General features: G+C 67.2%; 6 protein-coding genes across 7 annotated transcripts; 3 read left to right on the forward strand and 3 right to left on the reverse strand.

The window, feature by feature from the left end:
- The first annotated feature begins 375 nt into the window (after positions 1-375).
- On the forward strand, positions 376-1,243 carry RNF208 (ring finger protein 208). The gene has a single exon (XM_004613362.2). The coding sequence runs from the start codon at positions 376-378 to the stop codon at positions 1,108-1,110; it is 735 nt and encodes a 244-aa protein (XP_004613419.2). The 3' UTR covers positions 1,111-1,243.
- Positions 1,244-1,883: 640 nt separating this feature from the next.
- LOC129400858 (uncharacterized) lies at positions 1,884-2,955 on the reverse strand. Its single transcript, XM_055123971.1, has 2 exons — positions 2,918-2,955; positions 1,884-2,652 (listed from the first exon to the last, which is right to left on the reverse strand). The coding sequence occupies exons 1-2, from the start codon at positions 2,953-2,955 to the stop codon at positions 1,884-1,886; spliced, it is 807 nt and encodes a 268-aa protein (XP_054979946.1).
- Positions 2,956-3,042: 87 nt separating this feature from the next.
- Positions 3,043-9,032, reverse strand: NDOR1 (NADPH dependent diflavin oxidoreductase 1). 2 transcript variants are annotated; one of them, XM_004613363.2, is made up of 14 exons: positions 8,792-8,992; positions 8,625-8,702; positions 6,287-6,384; positions 5,655-5,753; positions 5,489-5,590; positions 5,205-5,414; positions 5,011-5,132; positions 4,706-4,926; positions 4,266-4,373; positions 4,080-4,194; positions 3,842-3,988; positions 3,636-3,754; positions 3,474-3,568; positions 3,043-3,390 (listed from the first exon to the last, which is right to left on the reverse strand). In XM_004613363.2, the coding sequence occupies exons 1-14, from the start codon at positions 8,924-8,926 to the stop codon at positions 3,246-3,248; spliced, it is 1,794 nt and encodes a 597-aa protein (XP_004613420.2). In that variant the 5' UTR covers positions 8,927-8,992; the 3' UTR covers positions 3,043-3,245. The 2 variants fall into 2 exon arrangements, with proteins under 2 accessions (XP_004613420.2, XP_054980081.1); XM_055124106.1 differs by having other exon boundaries at positions 8,625-9,032.
- Positions 9,033-9,149: 117 nt separating this feature from the next.
- On the forward strand, positions 9,150-10,299 carry TMEM203 (transmembrane protein 203). Its single transcript, XM_004613364.2, has one exon. It carries the CDS (start codon positions 9,150-9,152, stop codon positions 9,558-9,560), a length of 411 nt encoding a protein of 136 aa, XP_004613421.2. The 3' UTR covers positions 9,561-10,299.
- Positions 10,300-13,437: 3,138 nt separating this feature from the next.
- TPRN (taperin) lies at positions 13,438-17,947 on the forward strand. Its single transcript, XM_055124105.1, has 4 exons — positions 13,438-15,033; positions 17,229-17,454; positions 17,540-17,646; positions 17,727-17,947. The coding sequence occupies exons 1-4, from the start codon at positions 13,510-13,512 to the stop codon at positions 17,787-17,789; spliced, it is 1,920 nt and encodes a 639-aa protein (XP_054980080.1). The 5' UTR covers positions 13,438-13,509; the 3' UTR covers positions 17,790-17,947.
- A 462-nt stretch (positions 17,948-18,409) lies between these two features.
- Positions 18,410-19,160, reverse strand: SSNA1 (SS nuclear autoantigen 1). Its single transcript, XM_055124134.1, has 3 exons — positions 19,027-19,160; positions 18,709-18,908; positions 18,410-18,637 (listed from the first exon to the last, which is right to left on the reverse strand). Exons 1-3 carry the CDS (start codon positions 19,076-19,078, stop codon positions 18,530-18,532), a joined length of 360 nt encoding a protein of 119 aa, XP_054980109.1. The 5' UTR covers positions 19,079-19,160; the 3' UTR covers positions 18,410-18,529.

Genomic DNA, 19,160 nt, shown 5'->3' on the forward strand with positions numbered 1-19,160 from the left:
CTAGCCCCCGCCTGCCCGGATGCCCCGGCGCGGGCACTGCTGACTGCGGCTGCGGGGGGAGCGCCCCCCACGCCCCCTCGCCGGCCGCGGCCGGAGACCCTGGGTGAGCCCTGGGGCCCGGCGTCCGGCCCGGGGCGGCCCCCCACGCCCCCCTACCCCCGCCTGCCCCCGCCCCCGCCCCCCCTGCCCCCTCCGCCGAGGACTGGACCCGCCCCGCCCCCGTGGCCGCGGGGGGCGCGCCTGCCGCCCCCGCTCTCGCCGGCGGCCCCCAGAAGCCCCCTCCAGACCTGGCGGGACCAGGATGCTGCCCCCGCCCTCCAGCCCCGCGCCGCGTCCCCCCACGCCCCGAGGCTGAGTGTGACCAGAGAAGGCCGGATGCCCGCTGACCCGGGGCCGGAGGCGGGCAGCGGCTGGCCGGGCCTCCTCATGTCCTGCCTGAAGGGCCCCCATGTCCTCCTGAAGATGGAGGCCATGAAGATCGTGCACCCCGAGAAGTTCCCCGAGCTGCAGGCCGCCCCCTGCCCGGCCCTGGCCCCCAAGCGGGCCTGGCCCTCCGACACGGAGATCATCGTCAACCAGGCGTGCGGGGCGGACGTGCCGGCCCTGGAGGGGGCGCGCACGCCGCCCCTGCCCCGCCGGCCGCGCCCGGGCAGCGCGGAGCCGGGCTTGGCCCGGGGCGCGCCCTCCGACGAGGTCATCGCCAACCAGTACGCGGGGGCGCCCGCGGCCCCGGCCGGCGAGCCCCTGGAGTGCCCCACGTGCGGGCACACGTACAACGCGGCGCAGCGGCGGCCGCGCGTGCTGTCCTGCCTGCACTCGGTGTGCGAGCAGTGCCTGCAGATCCTCTACGAGTCCTGCCCCAAGTACAAGTTCATCTCCTGCCCCACCTGCCGCCGCGAGACTGTGCTCTTCACCGACTACGGCCTGGCCGCGCTGGCCGTCAACACGTCCATCCTGAGCCGCCTGCCCCCCGAGGCGCTCGCCGCCCCGGCGGGGGGCCCCTGGGGGGGCGAGCCGGAGGGCAGCTGCTACCAGACCTTCCGGCAGTACTGCGGTGCCGCCTGCGCCTGCCACGCTCGGAACCCGCTCTCCGCCTGCTCCATCATGTAGCGCTGCCGCCCGCCACCGCCGGCCCAGTCTGCGCGCTGCCCGCTGCCTCCCCACCCACCACAGCTTCTGGCCCCCAGCCGCGTGGCGTTGTCGTTGCCACCAGCTCTGCCATTAAAACTCTTTGCCAAAGTTTGCACCGTGCCCCCTGGACTGAGGCCTGCGTCGGCGGCTGGTGCCCAGCCTGGGCCCAGGGCCACTGCCAGGCTGGAGCCACCAGAGGGCCCCAAGCAGGCAGCACGGGGCCCTGCCAGGCCAAGGGAGAGGACTGCTCTGGGATGGCTGCATGGAAACAGCTCTGGGGTCTGCCTGGCCCCCTGCAGGCTGCACGGGAGCAGAGCTGGAATTGCAGTGGGCAGGGCGGCCACTGGCCCATGTCGTAGCGGGTCAGAGACAAGTTGGCTGTGGCAGCTGTGTTTATTGCGAGCTGTCCAGCATGCAGGTAGGGCTGTGCCACCTGCCAGGAGGGGACTCATCCTGGGGTGGCTGGAACCAGAGTTCAACCCCTTCAGAGTTCTCTGGGCGGTCCTGCTGTGTCTGTGAGCGGGGAGCCCCCTGACGCTGGTCTCCCCGCTCACTGCCCTGCCATCTGCTGCGTCCCCTCACGCAGACAGCCGGCCTGGTGCTCCCTGTCCCCGGCTTCCTTGGTGCTGCCCTTGGGCACAGTGGCGGCATGTGGAGTTCCCAGGCAGCTGAGCCTGGCACGGTCTCAGGATTTCCCTCCCTGTCATCAGGCCGCTGGGGAGGGCTCTCGCTCCACGGGGCCTGCGGCGTGCTCAGTGGCCCGAGCGGGCCAGCAGCACGAAGAGCATCGCCAGCAACATGAGAGGCGCGAAGACAAGCAGCAGCCCCAGCAGCTCCAGGCCCAGCAGGCCCAGCAGTGCCAGGCGGCGGGCGCAGGGGCCGCGCTCCCGGAGGGCCCAGAGCCAGGCGCCCAGGCACGGTGGGCAGGGCAGGAAGGGCAGGCAGCCCCGGCCACCCAGGGGTCCTGCTAGGAAGCGGAGCCGGTAGCGGTGCTCGAGGGAGTTCCAGGGTCCAGGACCCCGTGGTGGGGGCGTGGGGGGCGGGGGCCGCTGGGGCCCGTCGGCCCGCAGCAGCTCCTCCTGCAGCTGGCAGATCTCCCACTCCAGCATGGGTGTCCTTTGGCGGCACAGTGGGCAGCACACGCGGCCCAGGTCTGCCCCCGGGGCTGTGCCCAGCAGCCGGCGCAGGCAGCCCACACACAGGCCGTGGCCACAGTGGAGCAGCGTCAGGTGGTGCTCGCCCGGCCCATAGGGCTCCGTGCACACCGGGCACTCTTCTTCCTCCTGCTCTTCATCCCCCGTCGGGGGCCCGGCATCCAGCAGGGGCTCACTGTCGGGGGCCCGAATGCCCGGAGGGGCCTGGCTGTCCGTGCCTTCCTCGGAGGGTGTCGAGGACTCGGGGCCCAGGGGGGTTGGAGGCAGACTGGAGAGCCCAGGGGCGGGGACGCCCGGATCTGGGGGGCTGGGCCCCAGGCAGAGGTCGGAACAGGCAGGCCGGGACCCCAGCGTGGCGACAGTGCGTCTGAGGCGGGTGGTTGGCGTGGCCCTTGGGGTGGGCAGGGTCTGGCACTGACCTCAAGCACCGTAGCCTCCTCCTGGCCCCCGCGCCTGGTCAGCTCCAGGTGTTGGCTCCCTCTGAGCCGGGGCAGCAGTGGCGTCTGGGCGGGCCGGCCCGACAGACTCCTCCAACAGGATTTCCCCTCCCAGGGCCCGGTGCCTCCCAGGCTGGCACGCCCCCGACCCCGCCCCCGGTGCCAGCTTCCTGGCTGGGACGCCAAGCCCCGCACGTCCTGGTGCCTGGCCGCTGAGGGCTCAGCCCCTGCATCACCAGCCCCAGTGCCACGAAGGGAGCTGCGCCAGCGCCTCCGGGGGGCCCCAGGCCCACACGGCGCCGAGAAGAACACGTGAGACAGACACGGGCACCCCAGATTTATTGTACACAGCGGGCGAGGGAACACTGAGCAGCTGGCCCAGTCCGGGGTGCCACAGGATGGAGTGCAGGGCCTGGGGGCCTTCTGCCTGGGGTGGGGGCACCGCCCTGTGACTGGCTGGTGTCTGGGAGGTGGCCTGGCCCTGGCCCTGGTGGTGGCAGAGTCCAGCACTGTGGGACTGTCCTCAGGCCCACGTCTCTGTCTGGAAGCGCAGATCACGCTGCAGCCTGGCGAGGTAGGCGGCTGCCTCAGAGCCCGAGAGCCCGCCCTGCTCCTGGAAGATGGACGCCAGGGCCTCTGACACGGCTGCGGGCATGAGCTTGGCGTTCCTGGTGGGATGGGCAGAGCATGCTCAGCGGGCACGAGGGACCCGGGGTGGGCCAGCAGCCAGAGGCACCCCCGACCTGCTCACCCCGCAAGGAAGAAGTAGGCACCCTGGCGGTCCAGCAGCTCCCACACCAGCGGGCCCGACTCCTGCAGCCGGTGCTGCACGTACACCTTCTGCTCCTGCAGGCCACAGAGTGAGCGCGCTGCCGCCCACCCTCGCCCCGCCCGTCTGCCCCCCTGCACCCACCTGCTCCCGGGAGAAGGCCGTGACCAAGGTCAGGCAGCCCCTCTCCTCCAGGGCCCTCCACTCAGCCTCCCAGTAGAAGTCCTGGTCCCGCCGGCGGGAGCCGAAGAACAGGAAGTTTCCTAGCGGAGTGTGGGAGCATGGGAGGGGCTGAGTCTGGGCCTGGGCCACGGGGCTCAGCCGCCAGCCCCGCCTGGCCCAGCGCTCACCCTTCTGACCCCGTGCCACGCGCTCCTGGATGGCCGCCCGGAACGGGGCTACCCCTGTGCCTGGCCCCACCATGATCACAGGCGTGCCTGGGCTGTCTGGGAAGGTCAGGCTCCCGGGCCGCACCCACAGGGGCACACGGACAGCTCCTGTCGCAGGGAAGGCGGTGTCAAGAGGTTCGGGGACCAGGCCCATGTGGGAGGCCCCTGGCACGGTCCCCAGGCCCGGAGCAGGGGTCACCTTGGGCAGGATCCAGAGACGCCAGCCAGGAAGAGCAGAGGCCCCGGCGTGGCTCCTTGAGGCGGGTCTGGTACTGCACCACGGCCACGAGGATCTGCAGCCTGTTCGGGTGTGCCTGTGGGAGAGATGGTGGTGCCGGCCAGTCCTCCAACCCTCCCCCAGGGAGCGCCGCCTGCTGGTGCTCACGTGTAGAGAAGAGGCGATGGAGAAGGCCCGCGGCCGCAGGGCGGGGATGAGATCCAATAGGTAGTCTGGGGGGATGGCACCGGCGGTATGCGGGAAGTCACAGAGAACCTGGGGGAGACACAAACATCTGCACCTACCCGCACCCGTGCACACCGGCCAGGCCGCCCCCACCTGGACACGCCGGCCAGGGCCCGTGTATACCTGCACATACCTGCCTATACCCGCCCATACTTGCACCTCCAGTCTACACTGCCTGCACTGTGCCTGCCCACACTATACATACCGCCCCGCCTGGACATGCTGCCTCACCTGAGCACACCTGTGTCTACCCGTGTACACCTCTGCATCCCTGCCTAATCGGCATGCCGGCGGGCACCCACGCAATCCTGCTGCCCGCATCCATTCTGGCCCGCATCTGCACGCATAGAGCCTACTCGCACCTCCACGATGGTCCTGCGTGGCCGGTTGCAATACTCGTACAGCTCCTCCTGGCCTTGGGCAGAGCTGAACTCCAGCAGTTTCTCTCGCTCCAGCTCGTGGGGCGAGAGACAGGCCAGGAGCTCGAAGAAAGAGCGGCGGGGCACGCTGGCAATATCCAGGTACCGGGACAGCAGATGGTGCACAGAGCAGGGCTGGGGCAGCCGTGCAGGGCAGGAGACGCCTGCAGGGTGGACAACACATGCAACAGGGGACATAGCAGGAGGGGGCTCCGGGCCAGGCTGAGCCGGGGGCCCACTGGGCTCACCTGGCTCCTGGGGCTGCAGTGTGAAGCGCTGGTCAGGGTGCAGGCCCAGTGCCCGGCAGCAGCGCTCCACGTGCTCAGCCGTGTTCTCAGGCCAGACCAGCACCACGTCCCCAGCAGCAAAGCTGAGGGGGCAGCTGCAGTCAGGGTGGGGCGAGGGGCTCAGGAGGGCCCCTCAGGCCCCAGGGCACACTCACCTGAGTCCAGAGTCTGTGATGTCGAACTCAATCAGCCGGACGTCCTGGAAGTGCGTGGGGCCAGTGACCCTCTGGTTGGTGACCATGGGTGCCAGGAAGGGCTGGTTCTCGGAAGGGGGACTCAAGGGGACTGCTAGGACTGCAGGCTGCTCCTCCGACAGAGGTGTGAGGGCTTCCTGGAGGAAGCGCAGGGTGAAAGTGGAGGGCAGGCTGTGGAGAGGCAGGAGCTGGTCAGGAGGCGACAGAGCCCGGCTGAGGGGTGTCCCGACGGGGCTTTCACTCACGGGGTCCCAGGGGGGATGACGTGGAGGCCGAGGGGTGGCGGGTACAGCTCCAGCACCTTGTCCCACAGCTCCTGCAGCCACGGGTCCACGGCAGCATCTGGCCTGGAGAGAGGAGGTGCTCGTGCCACATGCGTGTGCCCGCACCCTGAGGGAGCCCCCCACTCACCCCAGATCGTGCTGGTCGTCTCCCAGGCACACGGGCAGGAGGGCACTGCCCCCAAGCTGCAGCAGCCGGCGGTGCAGCTTCTTAGCCACGAAGTTGAACCTGCAGAGGATGCAGAGGAGAGAGGGGACCGGGCTGTGTGGGAACCTCCCCGGCTTCCGTTCTGCAGTCCGGGACTCTAGGCCTCTGCGGCACCAGGGGCCACTGGCCATGGCCACCCCCTGCAGCAGGGGCACATCTCCCACAAACAAGCCCTCGCACCCGCAGCTCTCAGCATGAGCTGCTCCTCTCTCCAGGGCCCAGTGTGAGCTCGCCAAACCTGGGACCTTCCGCTCACTCTCAGGTGGGGCGCGTGGGCCTCGGCTCCCAGGCCCGGGAGGAAGGGGTCCGGGCGGCCCCGGCTCCACCACTGCACACGTGTGCGTGTGAATCGCTGCCGGGGAGGTGAGGGGCATGGCACTGTCTGGGCATAGAGGGGTCGCGTGCTGTGATGTGCCCACAGTGCCTGCCCACCCAGCCCACGTGTGTTCTCAGCAAAGAGCCAGGGCCCCCGCAGGAACGTTCTCCACGGCCCCAGGGACGACCCCTCCCTCCCTCTGCCAGGACCCCAGGGTGGGGGCCATGCTCCGACTCACCTGGCATACGAGGAGTCACCAAGGCCCAGCACCGCAAAGTCCAGCTGGCACAGGGAAGTGAGCGGCAGATTCTTCCGGAATATGAACTTCCAAAAGTTCTGCCCCAGAAGAAACCAGGTCAGCCCAGGACCCAGGCCAGGCTGTGTCCTCACAGGTCACGCCCTCCCTTGCTGCTCGGTAACCAACACCCATTCTTTTTTTTTTTTTTTTGGCTTTTTGGGTCACACCCAGTGATGCACAGGGGTTACTCTTGACTCTGCACTCAGGAATTACCCCAGCAGTGCTCAGGGGACCATATGGGATGCTGCAAATCGAACTCGGGTCGGCCACGTGCAAGGCAAATGCCTACCCGCTGTGCTATCGCTCCGGCCCCAAGACCCATTCTTTCTCCCATCTCAAAGGCAGGAAGCTGGGAAAAGCTCCCTGAAAGCAACCCAGGAGAGGAGGGTGTGGGCAGATCACCCCTAAGCTTGCAGGCCCACCTGGGCAATTTTCTCCTGGAACCAGTTCATCCCCAGCCCCCTGTCTTCCTTCTGGGGGTCTGGTCTTCCAGCAGCCCCAGGGTTACCCTGCAGGTTATCACCAGCACCCTTTGGTACACACTCGGGGCACTGGCTTCCGGCTGCAACTGTGGAGAGGCTGTGCTGCCTGCATTTCTTTTTTTTCTTCTTTCTTTCTTTCTTTCTTTCTTTCCTTCCTTCCTTCCTTCCTTTCCTTCCTTCCTTCCTTCCTTCCTTCCTTCCTTTCCTTTCCTTTCCTTTCCTTCTTTCTTTCTTTCTCTCTTTCTTTCTTTTTCTTTTTTTCTTCCTGCATTTCTTTTCCTTCCTTCTTTCCTTCCTTCCTTCCTTCTGGGCCACACATGGCAATGCTCAGGAGTTACTCCTGGTTCTGTGCTCAGCGATTACTCTTGGCAGTGCTTAGGATCATATGGGATGCTGGGGATCGAACCCAGCTGGCCACGTGCAAGGCAAGTGCCCTACCCACTGTACTATCTTTCCAGCCCTTCATTTGCTTTGATTTTGGATCATACCTGTCAGTGCTCAGGGTTCATTACTGGCTCTGCACTCAGGGTTATTCCTGGTGGGGTTCCAGGACCACATGGTATGTTGGGGATTGAACCCAGATCTGCCACATGCAAGGCAAGTGTCCTGCTGCACTGTGTGGGTCCTTCCCTGTTGGTGCGGGCAAGGGCCCAAGACGAGCCAGAGAGACAGGCAGTGTCCAGCTCTGCCTCTGTGAGACCATCAGATGCTGAGAGCCCTCTCGGGCATGAGGTGCCATGTGGGCTGGTTCTGGGACTGGTTCTCCTTTCTCCTCCCTTGGCTCTGAGGCTTCTAGCACCGCCTGACCAGGCGTCCTCCTCCCTTTCCACCCTGTCTCCCTATTCCTAGTGAGGTGCTACAGAATCTCAGCTTCATTTTCCGCGGGTGGGGGTTGCCTGCCCCCGTCCTTCGCGTTTCACAGGGTCTTTCCTCATGGTCTCTGGACCAAAGCTGGGACTGGGAACAGCTTTTCATCTCCTGGAGCCAGTCTGGGGGCCTCAGCTCCATCTCCACGTCGCTGGGCCCGCTGCCACCTTTCCCTGCCCTGCTCTGATGTCATCCACTCGGCACAGCTTCTGCACGCTCTGCTCCCTGCCCCCCCAGGGCGGGGGTCTTCTGGGATCTCACCTGAGCACCTTCTGCGTCAGCCCTGTGGACCCCCCGCCTCAGTTCAGTTTTCTCTTCTCAACCCAGAGCTTCAGCTGCCCCATCCCTAACCCTCACCGCCAGCAACCCTGAAGACAGGCATTCTTTGCGTTTTTCTTCTGGGGCCTTCCCTGGTGGTGCTAGGGTGACTGTGCAGGAGCCGAACCCAGGACTTCACACAAACAGCTATTTTAGCCCCTGGATCGTCCCTCCAGATCCCCAGACAGGCATTCTCAAGAACCTCTGGCTCCTGGTGGCTTCCTGGGAGCCGGGTGCGCCCAAAGCACCAAACCCGGCTAGGTCTGACCTCTGCCACTTCCTACAGCCCTCCACAGCGGAGACCTGGCCGCCCCGGAAGCCCCTCCCGTACCGTCTCCTCCCCATCTCTGTCTGGACTCCAGTCTCGGGACTGGACCCAGAGGGCCCGGGGTCTGCTGTAAAGCCCCCAGCCCCCACTCCTCAGAGTCTGGCTAGCTCCAGTTGACCTCAGGGCCACATCAGGCAATGCTCTGGGGTTACTCTTGGCAGTGCTTGGGACCATATGGGATATCCCCAGTACCCCGGTCAGGAATCACTCCTGGGGGGCTTCCTGGGGCACCCCCGGCGCCCTGCCGCCTGCTCTGCGGGCTGCGGGCGGCGCTCGGCCTTACCTTCATGTTGTCGGGGGGGTCTCCCTGGCCTGCGGTGGCACAAACAAATATCACCAGGGGCTCGTGAATCAGATTCACCTCAACGAAGAGACACACGGGTAAGGCCTCGCGCGCGCGCGGAGGGTCGGGCGCGCCCCGCCTCTCCGCGCGCCCCGGGGGGCCCTCACCACCGGGTACGAGTCCAGGGCCTGCACGCGGCAGCCGAGGCGCCGGCGCCGGGCCTCGCGGCCCAGCCGCTCCGCCACATCCTGGGCCGTGCCCGTCTGGCTGCCGTAGAGCACCAGGAGCCGCGCGCCGGGCATCGCGCCGCCGCCGAGGCACAGGCTCCCGCGGCCAGCCGGGCGGCGGGCGCTTCCGGCTTCCGGCGGCGCCCGGAAGTGACGCGCGAGGCCTGCGCCGGCGGGGCATGGCGACCGGGCGAGGCCGGCGTCCCCGCTGCCTGCGCTGGGTCCCGGGCCCGAGCCGCGGGGCGGGCGGCGCCGGGGCACGGCTCGGCCGGGCTGCGGCCCGCGCGCCGTCGGCGCGATGCTCTTCTCGCTGCGGGAGCTGGTGCAGTGGCTGGGCTTCGCCACCTTCGAGATCTTCGTGCACCTGCTGGCGCTGCTGGTGTTCTCCGTGCTGCTGGCCCTGCGCGTGGACGGCCTGGCCCCCGGCCTCTCCTGGTGGAACGTGTTCGTCCCCTTCTTCGCCGCGGACGGGCTCAGCACCTACTTCACCACCATCGTGTCCGTGCGCCTCTTTCAGGACGGGGAGAAGCGGCTGGCCGTGCTCCGCCTCTTCTGGGTCCTCACGGTTCTGAGCCTCAAGTTCGTCTTCGAGATGCTGCTGTGCCAGAAGCTGGTGGAGCAGACGCGGGAGCTCTGGTTCGGGCTCATCACGTCTCCGGTCTTCATCCTCCTGCAGCTGCTCATGATCCGCGCCTGCCGCGTCAACTAGCGTCGCGGGGCGCTGCCGGGTGCCCAGCGGCCCCCGCACCGCGCTGGTCCGGCGTGGCTCCCTGAGCAGGACTGTTGATCCCTCGAGCGTGTTGCCTCGCCTCTCGTGCTGTGAGTAGCTGCTCCTGAGTTAGCGCCAGACATTCCCCGATTCCGGACGGTTGGGAATGACGCGGAAGTGAATATCCTGATGGGCTCTTGAATATTCTCGAAGGTCCTGGGAAGGTAGTCCCTGTGCGGATCCTACAGAGCCAGCCTTGGGGATCACCTCTGGCCACCGAATAGCTCACTGGCCTGCCCTCCGTCTCTCCAGCTACCCAAGACTGACTGAGCTGCTTGATCTCCGAGTGCTGTAAACCAGCTTACGTGTCCTGCCTGCGTGCTACTCGTAAGGATGGCCTGCTTTTCATTCCAGTCCCGCAGACAGTTGTCTGGGGGACAAGCATCTTGGGACCCAGTCTGCCCACGCCGGCGTGGCTCTGCTTCCTGTGCCAGCAGATGGCAGTGTCTCCACTCTCCATCGCCCATGGCTGACATTGCTGGGGCCTGAGATGGCTCTAGTCATTCCCTAGGGAGGAGACAGGCAAAGTGTTGGGTGCTTACAGCATGGGGACCTGCAAATGGGAACTTTGAGGGTGTCTCAGCCCGTATCTTGGCCTTGGGCCTTGGGGTTAACGCTTGCCAGGTGCCAAATGAGAACCGTTGCTGAGCTGAGAATAAATAAGAGAATGTGTTGCTGACAGGCGTGTGGGCTGCTTGAACTCGGGAGCGGGACACCGGGGCATGGTGAGGCCTCTGCTCTAGTTCTTCAGACAGGCGCCCAGGCAGGCTAGGGAGGCAGTGGGTCTCCTTCAGAGTCACTGCTTCTCTCCTTGGGCCAGATGAAGACAGCTGGGGCTGGGCAGGTGGGGCCCTCCTGCTGTGGAGTCCTTGTGGACTTATGCTCTTTTTTGAGCAGGGCCAGAAAACAGGCCTTTCGGCCAAGAATGACTTTCCATTTGGTTGTTGTTGGGTTTTGCTTGTGGTTGAGATGTCTGGGGCTGCAACCCACGGCCTCATACGTGCATGGCAAGTGCTCTGCCACTGAGCCAAAAGCCTTGACTTTGGTATTGAAATAGTGTATTTCAGTACAGTGTAATACGCAGTGCTTTATTTGAGGGGAGGGTGACCCCCTCACGAGGGTGCTCAGGCATTCCTGGCCCTGTGTTCAGGAGTGACTCCTGGCAGTGCCCCGGGGTGTGTGGTGCTGGGGATTTGAACCAGAGTAGTGGATGCTGTAGGTAAAAGCAAGGGCAGTGCATTACCTCCTGTACTCCTGTACTTTCTCTGATCCAGCCCTTCGGGGGGGGGGGGGCAGGGAGAAAGGTGTTTGGGCCATCCTTAGTACTTAGGGCCCTCCTGCAGCTCAGTGCTTGGGGGACATGCCATGTAGTGTCAGGGACTTACCTGAGCTTAAGTACCTGAGTACTTAAGCCCTGGAAACCATCCTCCTAGACCTCGACTTTGCCTTCTTTTGTGGGGGAGGGGGAGGCTTGGGCCACACCGGTGGGGCTTAGGGGATCTTATGCGGTGCTGCGAATATAAATCTATATTGACCACATGAAAGGCAAGGACTTGGGGCTGGAGAGATAGCACAGCGGGTAGGGCGTTTGCCTTGCACGCGGCCGACCCGGGTTCAAATTCCAGCATCCCATATGGTCCCCTGAGCACGGCCAGGGGTAATTCCTGAGTGCAGAGCCAGGAGTAACCCCTGTGCATCGCTGGGTGTGACCCAAAAAGCCAAAAAAAAAAAAAAAGGCAAGGACTTTACCCCTTGTACTATGTCTCTGACCCCTGACTTTACAATTTTATTTTGGTTTGGGGGCCATACCCAGCAGTGCTCAGAGCTTACTCTTGGCTCTTTGCTCTGAGATCACACCTGGGGGATTTGGAGGAGCATATGGGGTGCCAGCAATGGAACCTGGTGATGTACCTGCTCTGGTCCCTGACTGTACTTCCAAGGGAAGCCACTGGCCTGCAGAGTATGGGGCCTCTCAGACTGGCTGCTGTGGCCTTTTTGCTGGGTTTCTGATTGTGTGTGTGTGTGTGTGTGTGAAGAGAGGTCAGAGGCCCTGAGCTGTGGAGCCAGGTTAGCAGCATCCCTGCGTCAGGGTCTCAAGCTGCTAGCACGCCTCACTGGCAGCAGCCAAGTGTTTCCAGATACTGCCAAGCTTCCTGGAGGACAAACTTGTCCCTGGAGAAAACTGGTGGGCCAGAATGTTTACCGTCTGGTCCTTTCCAGGGCAGTTTTGCCAGACCGTGTTAGATGAAACAGCTTTGTGGCCCTCTGCTTGGGCTAGAAACTCAAGCTGCTCATTGCAGGCCCACAAAAATGTTCCTTCCAGGAATGGTACATGAGCCAGAAAGCCAGAAAGCAGGGATGGGAGCGGCAGTACAGCAGGTAGGGTGTTTGCCTTGCTTGCAGCTGACCCGGGTTGATTCCTGGATATCGTGGTCTCTGAGCCCACCAAAAGTGATTGCTAAGCACAGAGCCAGAAGTAATCCCTGAACATGGCTGGGCATGCCCCCTTCCCCCCAAAGCCTCATGCATGCAGAACAGGTGGGTGTGGGCTTTCCTTTGTGTGATTCTGGACTGTGTCTTGTTTGGGTCCCTCTTTAGTCCTGTAGTGCAGATTTTGGTTACCTTGTTGATGAGAGCTTCTTAAGAAGACAACTTTCTTTGGGAAGGTGATTTGAGGAGGTGATTTGAGGAGACCCTTGGATCTGGGAAGGCGGGAATGTGGTTTCTTTTCTCCTTCTTAACAGAGGACGGGAGTCAGGTTGTGTGAAATAGGACTGGCTGCTAGGATGGCCCTGTTGGTCCTTGAAGCACCGTGGGAGGTGGCAGGGTCATCCCTGAGAGATGCTGACCAAAGCCAGGTGGGTGGGAGGGCAAGTGTCTGGCCTCTTAAGTTTACCCTTGGCTCCTCCCCCAGAATAGGATTGACTTGGGCTGGAGAGGTGGGTCCCCAGGTACTCCATATGGTCCCCCAGCACCACAAGGAGTGATCCCCGAGCACAGAGCTGGGAGTAACTCCTGAGTATAACCGGGTGTGGCTCCAAAACAATTCAAAACAAAACCAAAAAAATACGGCCGACACTGAAGCCCTCGGTGGGGAGTGAGTGGCACATGGGCAGGGGGAGTTATGCCTGCGGGCTAAGTAGCGCCCCTCAGCAGCCTTGGCTGGGGAAGCTCGGCAGATGGAAGCAGTGTGACATGGTATCAGGGTCAAGGAGGCTTCTGGAACCCATTCCCCAGGCTCAGTGGCTCCCGCACTCCTCTGTGCCCCGTCTCTGCGTCCTCGCCAAGGTCCCCACCGTGACTGGACAGCACAGTGTGGGGTAGGGGACTCTTCAACCGAGGAAGGCCAGGTGTTCCTGAGAAACGCCTTTCCCCACGGTGCCTGGCCCCATCCCCGCCAGGCCAGAGATGACAGCAGAGATGACAGATGGGCGGGCGGCGGGACACCGGCCTGCAGCCTGTGCCCGCCCAAGGGTGCATGCCCTTTCTCCGCCGCGCCCTCCGCGGTTGCGGTGCTTGCTGGCAGGACCAGGAAGGACCAGGCCAGGCCAAGGTCACCCACCAGGTGGTGCCCAGGGTCTGGCCGCAGGAACCTTCTGCATACGCCCCGGCCGGCCTCCGCCTCCGGGGCCGCGGGGCCAGAGCGCAGGGGCGGAAGTGGGCGTGGGGGCGTGTCGGAGCGCCCGGGCCAATGGGCGCCGGCTCCGGCGACCGCCCGGCCCATGAGGCCCGGGCGGGGGCGGGCCGGGCCCGGCCAATGCGCGCGGCCCGGCTGCGGCGCGGGGCGGGGCGCGGGGCGGGGCGGGCGCGGCGGGGCGCGCGGGCCCGGCGCGGCGCCGACGGCCGCACTTCCCGGCCCGCCGCGGCTCCGGCGGCCGCTGCTGGCGGCATGGCGAGCGTGGGGCGGCCCGCCTGGCAGCGGGAGCTGCTGGAGCGGCGGCGCGCGCGGCTGGCGGCCGAGGGCCCGGGCCCGCTGCGCGACGGCGCGTGCGGGCGGCGCGGCGCGGGCGCGGCGGGGGCGCGGCCGGCGCAGCAGCTGCTGGAGCTGTACCGCCGCGTGCCGGCCGTGCGCACCCTCCGCGCCGAGAACATCGTCATCATCGAGGCGGCGCCCGGCTCGCCGCCCCCCGCCGCGCCGGGCCCCGCCGCGCGCCTCCGCGCCGCCGAGGTGCTGGTGTACGAGGCGCCGCCGAGCCCCGGCCGCGTCAGCCGCCTGCTGCAGAAGTTCGACGCGCCCGCCCGCCCCGCCGAGCGCGCCCCGCGGCCCGCGGCCCCCGCCCCGCGCCCGGCCGAGCGCGCCCCGCGGCCCGCGCCCCCCGCCCCGCGCCCGGCCGAGCGCGCCCCGTGGCCCGCGCCCCCCAGCCCCGGCGCCCGGCGCAGCGACTTCCTCCTTCGGACGGGCAGCAACACCTTCACCGTCCACCCCCGGGGCCTGCACCGCGCCCGCCCGCAGCCCCCCGGGCCCGCCGCCCCCGAGCCCCGGGCCGGCGCCGCCAACGGCCTGGACGGCCCGGCGCCGGAGCCGGCCGCGCGGAAGCCAAAGGTGGGGACAGGATCGCCCCCTCTCCACCGGACCCCCAGTGCCACGCCCGCCGCGCCCCCGGCCTCGCCCGCGCCCGGGCCCGCCAGTGCCACCCCCAGCCAGCGCCCGTGGGTCTCCGGGGCCACCAGCGCCAAGGACTCCTTCGAGATCCGGCCGGCGTCCGGGCCGGACCTGTGCGCCGTCCCCGCCGCGGACCTCCAGGCGCGGGCCCCGGTCGGCCCGCGCGACGGCTCCAGGAACTCCTTCGTGTCGGTCCCCAAGCGCAAGACGCCCGGAGCTGCCTCTCCCGAGGCCGGCGCGCCCGGAGGGCCGGGCCGGGGTGCCCTGTGCCCGGAGCTTGGAGGAGCCAATGGTGCCGGGAGCCCCTTGGAGGAGCCGGGCCGTGCCAGGCCAGCCACCGCTCTCGTGGACCAGGTCGTTCTGCGGCAGCCGCTGCCCTCTCCATCTCCGTCCCCAGGGGTTCCTGCTGAAGCCCGAGCTGCCCAGGGCTTCAGCCGCCCCGACTGGTCAGAGAACGGCCGGGAGCCCGGGCTGCCCGTCACCTTCATCGACGAGGTGGACTCGGAGGAGGAGGCTCCCGGAGACGCCAAACTGCCCTTTTCAGGGGCTGTCGTCCCTCCTCAGTACCACCCGCACCCCTGTGGGGCCGGGCACCGAGGCGGCAGCACCTTCCTGGTGGTGCCCAAGAGGAACCCAGGTACTCTGCAGGCCAGCGGGGAGCCCGGGGGCCCCGAGGCTGAGGGAGAGGAGAGCACTGCAGGGGCCACACTGAAGCTGCGGTACCCCACCGTGCACGAGATCGAGGTGGTCGGCGGGTACCTGTCCCTGCAGAGGTCCTGCCTTGCCAAGGCAGGCAGCTCCAGAAAGAAGGTGAGTGGGGGGCATGTGGCGAGTTTGTGCACGGCTTCCCGCCGGCCTGGGGGTGCTTGCGGAGAGGGTCCCTGCCTGGCTCACCCCGCCTCGGGGTGGGGGCGTCACTTCGGGCTCTACTGGCCGTGTCTGTTGGGTGTTCTGGCCTTCGGGAAGTCGGGAGGGTGGGCTTGGGCAGAGCGTTCAGGGCACCATGGCCCCACCCTGCCGCCTCCCGAGCGTCCTGGGAACAGGAAAACAGCCCTCGGGATTCCTCCAGTTGGCCCGAGCCCGTCGGACCCTGGGGCAGAGCCAAGTGCCCCCACAGGCACCGTGGGCGCAGGGCGGAGATGAGAGGGTCCAGAGGCATCCCTGCTGCCCCGGCGTCTTGCCTGCCTTCTGCTTCCTGCCACAGGCGGCCTTGGCACTGCCTGGTTCCAGCCTCCCAGTGAGGGCAGGGACTCCCCTGCCAGCGCCATCTGCCGAGTGAGGTGGCCATGGCCCCCACCCTGGCCCCCAGCCCCACCTCCCACCCCTGCTGCCCGACCTTTGTTCCCTAGTCAGGAGGAGGGCCGGAGCAGGGGGCTCTGCGTGCCCAGGTGCAGGGAGAGGGCAGGCGGGCAGGACTGACAGGGACAGGGACAGGAAGCAGCGTGAGTGGCTGGGACACGCCTGGCCTGTCTTCCTGCCAGCCTCTGAGTCGGGGGTCCAGATGGTGGATGTGTGGCCTGGCCTGTCCTCGCCCTGCCCCCCAGGCCCCGCCAGGTGGTGGAGAGCTCAGGCAGGACTGCCCCTCCCACTCAGTCATCCTGGGGCCCTCCCAGTCCCTGGGGGCACCCTGCCCCACCTGTCTGATGGCCTCCCTCCTCTGACCCCTGCCCCGCCTGTGGGGAGCAGGGTACTCTAGCCACAGGGCCGGTCTGGACACGCCTTTTACAGCAGGACTCTGGTCTGCTCCGTGGAGTGCTGGCCACGCCCTCAGCGCTCTAAGGGGCTGCCTGGGAGGGCTGTGTGCAGGGCTCCAGCTCCCCGCGGCTCCGGGCCGGGCGTTGCTCCCTCCCCCCAGGTGGAGGTGGGAGCTGGCAGAGCTGCCGGGAGGGCCCAGCCCTGAGTCCAGGTGGGCGCCCTTTGGAACCATAGCTGGGCGTGCCGGAGGAAGAACAAAGGGGCCTGTGGGAGCTGGGCAGTTGCGGCCAGGACCACCTGCTGCAGGCGCGGAGCAAAGTCCCAGGGCCAGGTGACCGGCCCTTCCGGTCTGCCCGGGGCCCGCAGGCCGCTGTCCTGGTGACTCATCGGGTGTCTGGGAACAGCTGCGGGTCAGCTCCCGGAGGAGCCTGGCGGGAAGCAGGCGGTGACTGAGTGAGGGCCTCGCTGGGGCCGCAGCCCTCCACGCCCCGCCTGCCCGCTGCCAGGCAGTGCCAGGCGCCCTGGCCGAGCCTGCCCAGCCCCCCCGGCCTCCTGCAGGAGCTGGTCATATGCAGCAATGAGGGCGCTAATCCGCCCACCCTGGCAGCCTGCCCTGGTGCCCGCTCTGCCCCTCCTGGTTCCGAGGCCCGCTGCTGGGGGACTTCCGGGGGCTCGGGCGTGGTGCAGGGAGGAGGGGCGCATGTGGGCGTTTCTCCCCTGCACTGGCCTCTGGTCGGCCAGGTGTCTAGCAGGTGTGGTGGAGCTGGGTGGGGGTGGCACAGGATCTGGACATGCACCTGCGGCCCCGCCCAGGGTGCTCCCTGCCCTGCGTGGGGGCCCGGCTTCTGCCCGGCCCCTGGGGGGCGGGGGGAGGAGGAGGAACCTGAGCAGGCCACCTTGTCCCGTGCCTGCCTGGGAGTTTAGGGTTTCGAGTCCCAGGCAGCTTCCGTCTGCTGTAGGCGCGGGGCTGGTATTCATTACCCGCTGCTGCCCAGCAGGCCTGTGGACACGGACGGGCCCTAGGCTCAGGGACAGGAGCCGGGGAAGTGGGTGACCGGCTTTGGGAAGCCCTGGGGCCCCTGGGAGGGCCTGTGGGGTGGGGCGGGCTGCACCCGAGACGCCCACAGGAGCTGCAGGAAGTGAGGATATGGCGCCCGGGGCAATCTTCCCTGGACCGGGCCCAGCCGCAGGGGGTGTGGCAGGGGGTGTGGCTGGGCCGGTCCCCTGGAGAGCCTGGGCAGGTGGTGCGTGCAGGTGGTGCGTGCGGGGGTGTGACAGGCCCCGCCCCATCTCCTCCGCCCACCCCCCAGATGAAGATCTCCTTCAACGACGAGAGTCTGCAGACCACGTTTGAATACCCCTCTGAGAGCTCGCTGGCACAGGAGGCTACGGACGAGGAGGAGGAGGAGGAGGAGGAGGAGCAGGAGCAGCCCTGCTTAGACGCGGGCGTGGAGAAGCCCTTTAAGCTTTTCCTGCCCCGAGCCACGTTCGTGGGCAGCCTGGCACCAGAGAGCCCCCTGCTGCCTGATGGCTCCTGTGAGTCCACGTGGGCCACCTGTGGGGGCGGGGCGGGAGTGGGCATACCTAGGCCAGGCCCCACATCTGCCCCCTTGGCCTGCAGGCCTGTCCAGTTACACTCCCAAGCACTCTCTGGCCTTCAGCAAGTGGCAGGAGCAGACGCTGGAGCCGGCCCCACGGCAGCTAGAAGCCCCACTCAAGGAGGTCATGGTGAGTGGGGCGGGGGAGGGGGTTGTGCCCGCCGGAGTGGGGGCTGGGCTTCACGGCACTGGCGCCTCTGCCCGCTCCAGCTCACCCCAGCCGGCCAGAATGACCTCTCAGACTTCCGCAGCGAGCCAGCCCTCTACTTCTGAGCCCACATCCAGCGAGGAGGTCAAGACAGCCTGGGGCGCAGGTCCTGCCCCCTTAACCCTGCCTGTGGAGGCCTGCAAGGTGTGACCAGCCCCCTGCAGGCCTCTGCTCCCCCAGACCCCCCTGTAACAGCGACTCAATAAACTGCACTGGACCAGCGCGTTGCCTTCCTTGTGGTGGTGGCAGGGACATGGCGTAGTGGGCTCTGCTCCCCCTGCGTGCCTGTGGGTGGGGGGTCTCTGAAGGGGCACCGTTGAGGGTGTCTGCTGCGCGGGGGCGCGGTGCTGCTCCCGAGACCCGCCTAGCCTACAGGAGCCCACAAAGCCAGCCCAGGGGGGTCCGGCCGAGGCTGGACCTGGGGCATCGAGAGACCGGGGATTTTGGGACCCCGACGACGAGGATGGCTCTTCTGAGGTCCATGCTCGGGAGGGTGGCCCCCGGTCAGGATTTGTGCTGGAGACCTGGAACAGGTTTAGGTAGCGGAAGGTGGGCTTCGGGGCCTGGGTATGCTGGGGACAGAGGCCTGGGAGAGAGAGCCAGCACGACGCTTTAGGAAAATGATTTTTATTGACAGTCACTGGCCACTTTCAGGCCAGTCGGAGGCAAAAAGGCACAGCCACTCCCCCCCCCCCCCCCGCTCTGGTGGCCGGCGCCGCTGGCCAGGGCCCAAGGGGAAGGGCCGGCCATGGGTGCCGCGAGCGGGGTGCGGAGGGCCGGGACGTCGCGGCCCCCGCCACGCGGCTCAGCTGTCCTTGGCGGCGCTGCTCTTCTGCTCGGGCGCCGTGGCCTTGCTCAGGTTGCCCGCCTCGCGCTTGAGCACGCTGAGCAGCGTCTGCGAGCTCTCCAGGATCTGCAAGCACAGGGAGCTGCGGCCCGCGCCCCGGGGGCCGTGCCGCCCCCCGCCCCCCGCCGGGCCCGCACCTTGAGGTAGGCGGCCTCCGTCTCGGCGATGGTGCGGTCGAACTCGTTGCGGGACGCGATCTTGCGGGCCAGGTTCTCGTTCACGCGGGCCAGCTTCTCGGTGAGCTGCCGCACGTCGTTCTGCAGCCGCTGCTTCTCGTCCTCCTCCTGCTGGATCTGCCGGCACAGCTCCTCGCGCTTCTGGCACAGCTCCTCGATGCCTGCGGGCGGGACGGCGAGCTGCGGGCGCCCCCCGGACCCCGGCGCCCCGCCCGGCCGCCCGCCCCCGCGCCCCGCCCGGCCGCCCGCCCCCGCGCCCGCCCCCGCGCGGCCGCTCACACTTGACCAGCTCGTTGTTGTAGTTCTGCAGCGCGGCGCCCTGCTGGGTCATGTCGCCGCCGCGCCCGGCCCCAACCGCCGCCGCTACCGCATCGCCCCCCGCACGGCGCCGCGCCCGCGCCTGCGCACTCCCC

The sequence above is a fragment of the Sorex araneus genome, chromosome 1 (genome assembly GCF_027595985.1).
Source record: "Sorex araneus isolate mSorAra2 chromosome 1, mSorAra2.pri, whole genome shotgun sequence".
Classification (NCBI taxonomy): Eukaryota; Metazoa; Chordata; class Mammalia; order Eulipotyphla; family Soricidae; genus Sorex; species Sorex araneus.

Bases quoted from the DNA above. Each gene is read 5' to 3' on its own strand.
- RNF208 (XM_004613362.2), top strand. From the start codon at position 376: ATGCCCGCTGACCCGGGGCCGGAGGCGGGCAGCGGCTGGCCGGGCCTC.
- LOC129400858 (XM_055123971.1), bottom strand. From the start codon at position 2,955: ATGCAGGGGCTGAGCCCTCAGCGGCCAGGCACCAGGAC. The intron at 2,653-2,917 runs GTGCGGGGCTTG...CACCCGCCTCAG, and splicing joins CAGCGGCCAGGCACCAGGAC to ACGCACTGTCGCCACGCTGG.
- NDOR1 (XM_055124106.1), bottom strand. From the start codon at position 9,032: ATGCCCCGCCGGCGCAGGCCTCGCGCGTCACTTCCGGGCGCCGCCGGA. The intron at 4,927-5,010 runs GTGAGCCCAGTG...TCCACCCTGCAG, and splicing joins ACTGCAGCCCCAGGAGCCAG to GCGTCTCCTGCCCTGCACGG. The intron at 3,989-4,079 runs GTGACCCCTGCT...TCCCTGCGACAG, and splicing joins GTCTCTGGATCCTGCCCAAG to GAGCTGTCCGTGTGCCCCTG.
- TMEM203 (XM_004613364.2), top strand. From the start codon at position 9,150: ATGCTCTTCTCGCTGCGGGAGCTGGTGCAGTGGCTGGGCTTCGCCACC.
- TPRN (XM_055124105.1), top strand. From the start codon at position 13,510: ATGGCGAGCGTGGGGCGGCCCGCCTGGCAGCGGGAGCTGCTGGAGCGG. The intron at 17,455-17,539 runs GTGAGTCCACGT...CTTGGCCTGCAG, and splicing joins CCTGCTGCCTGATGGCTCCT to GCCTGTCCAGTTACACTCCC. The intron at 17,647-17,726 runs GTGAGTGGGGCG...TGCCCGCTCCAG, and splicing joins CCCCACTCAAGGAGGTCATG to CTCACCCCAGCCGGCCAGAA.
- SSNA1 (XM_055124134.1), bottom strand. From the start codon at position 19,078: ATGACCCAGCAGGGCGCCGCGCTGCAGAACTACAACAACGAGCTGGTC. The intron at 18,909-19,026 runs GTGAGCGGCCGC...TCCCGCCCGCAG, and splicing joins CAACAACGAGCTGGTCAAGT to GCATCGAGGAGCTGTGCCAG. The intron at 18,638-18,708 runs GTGCGGGCCCGG...CTGTGCTTGCAG, and splicing joins CGGAGGCCGCCTACCTCAAG to ATCCTGGAGAGCTCGCAGAC.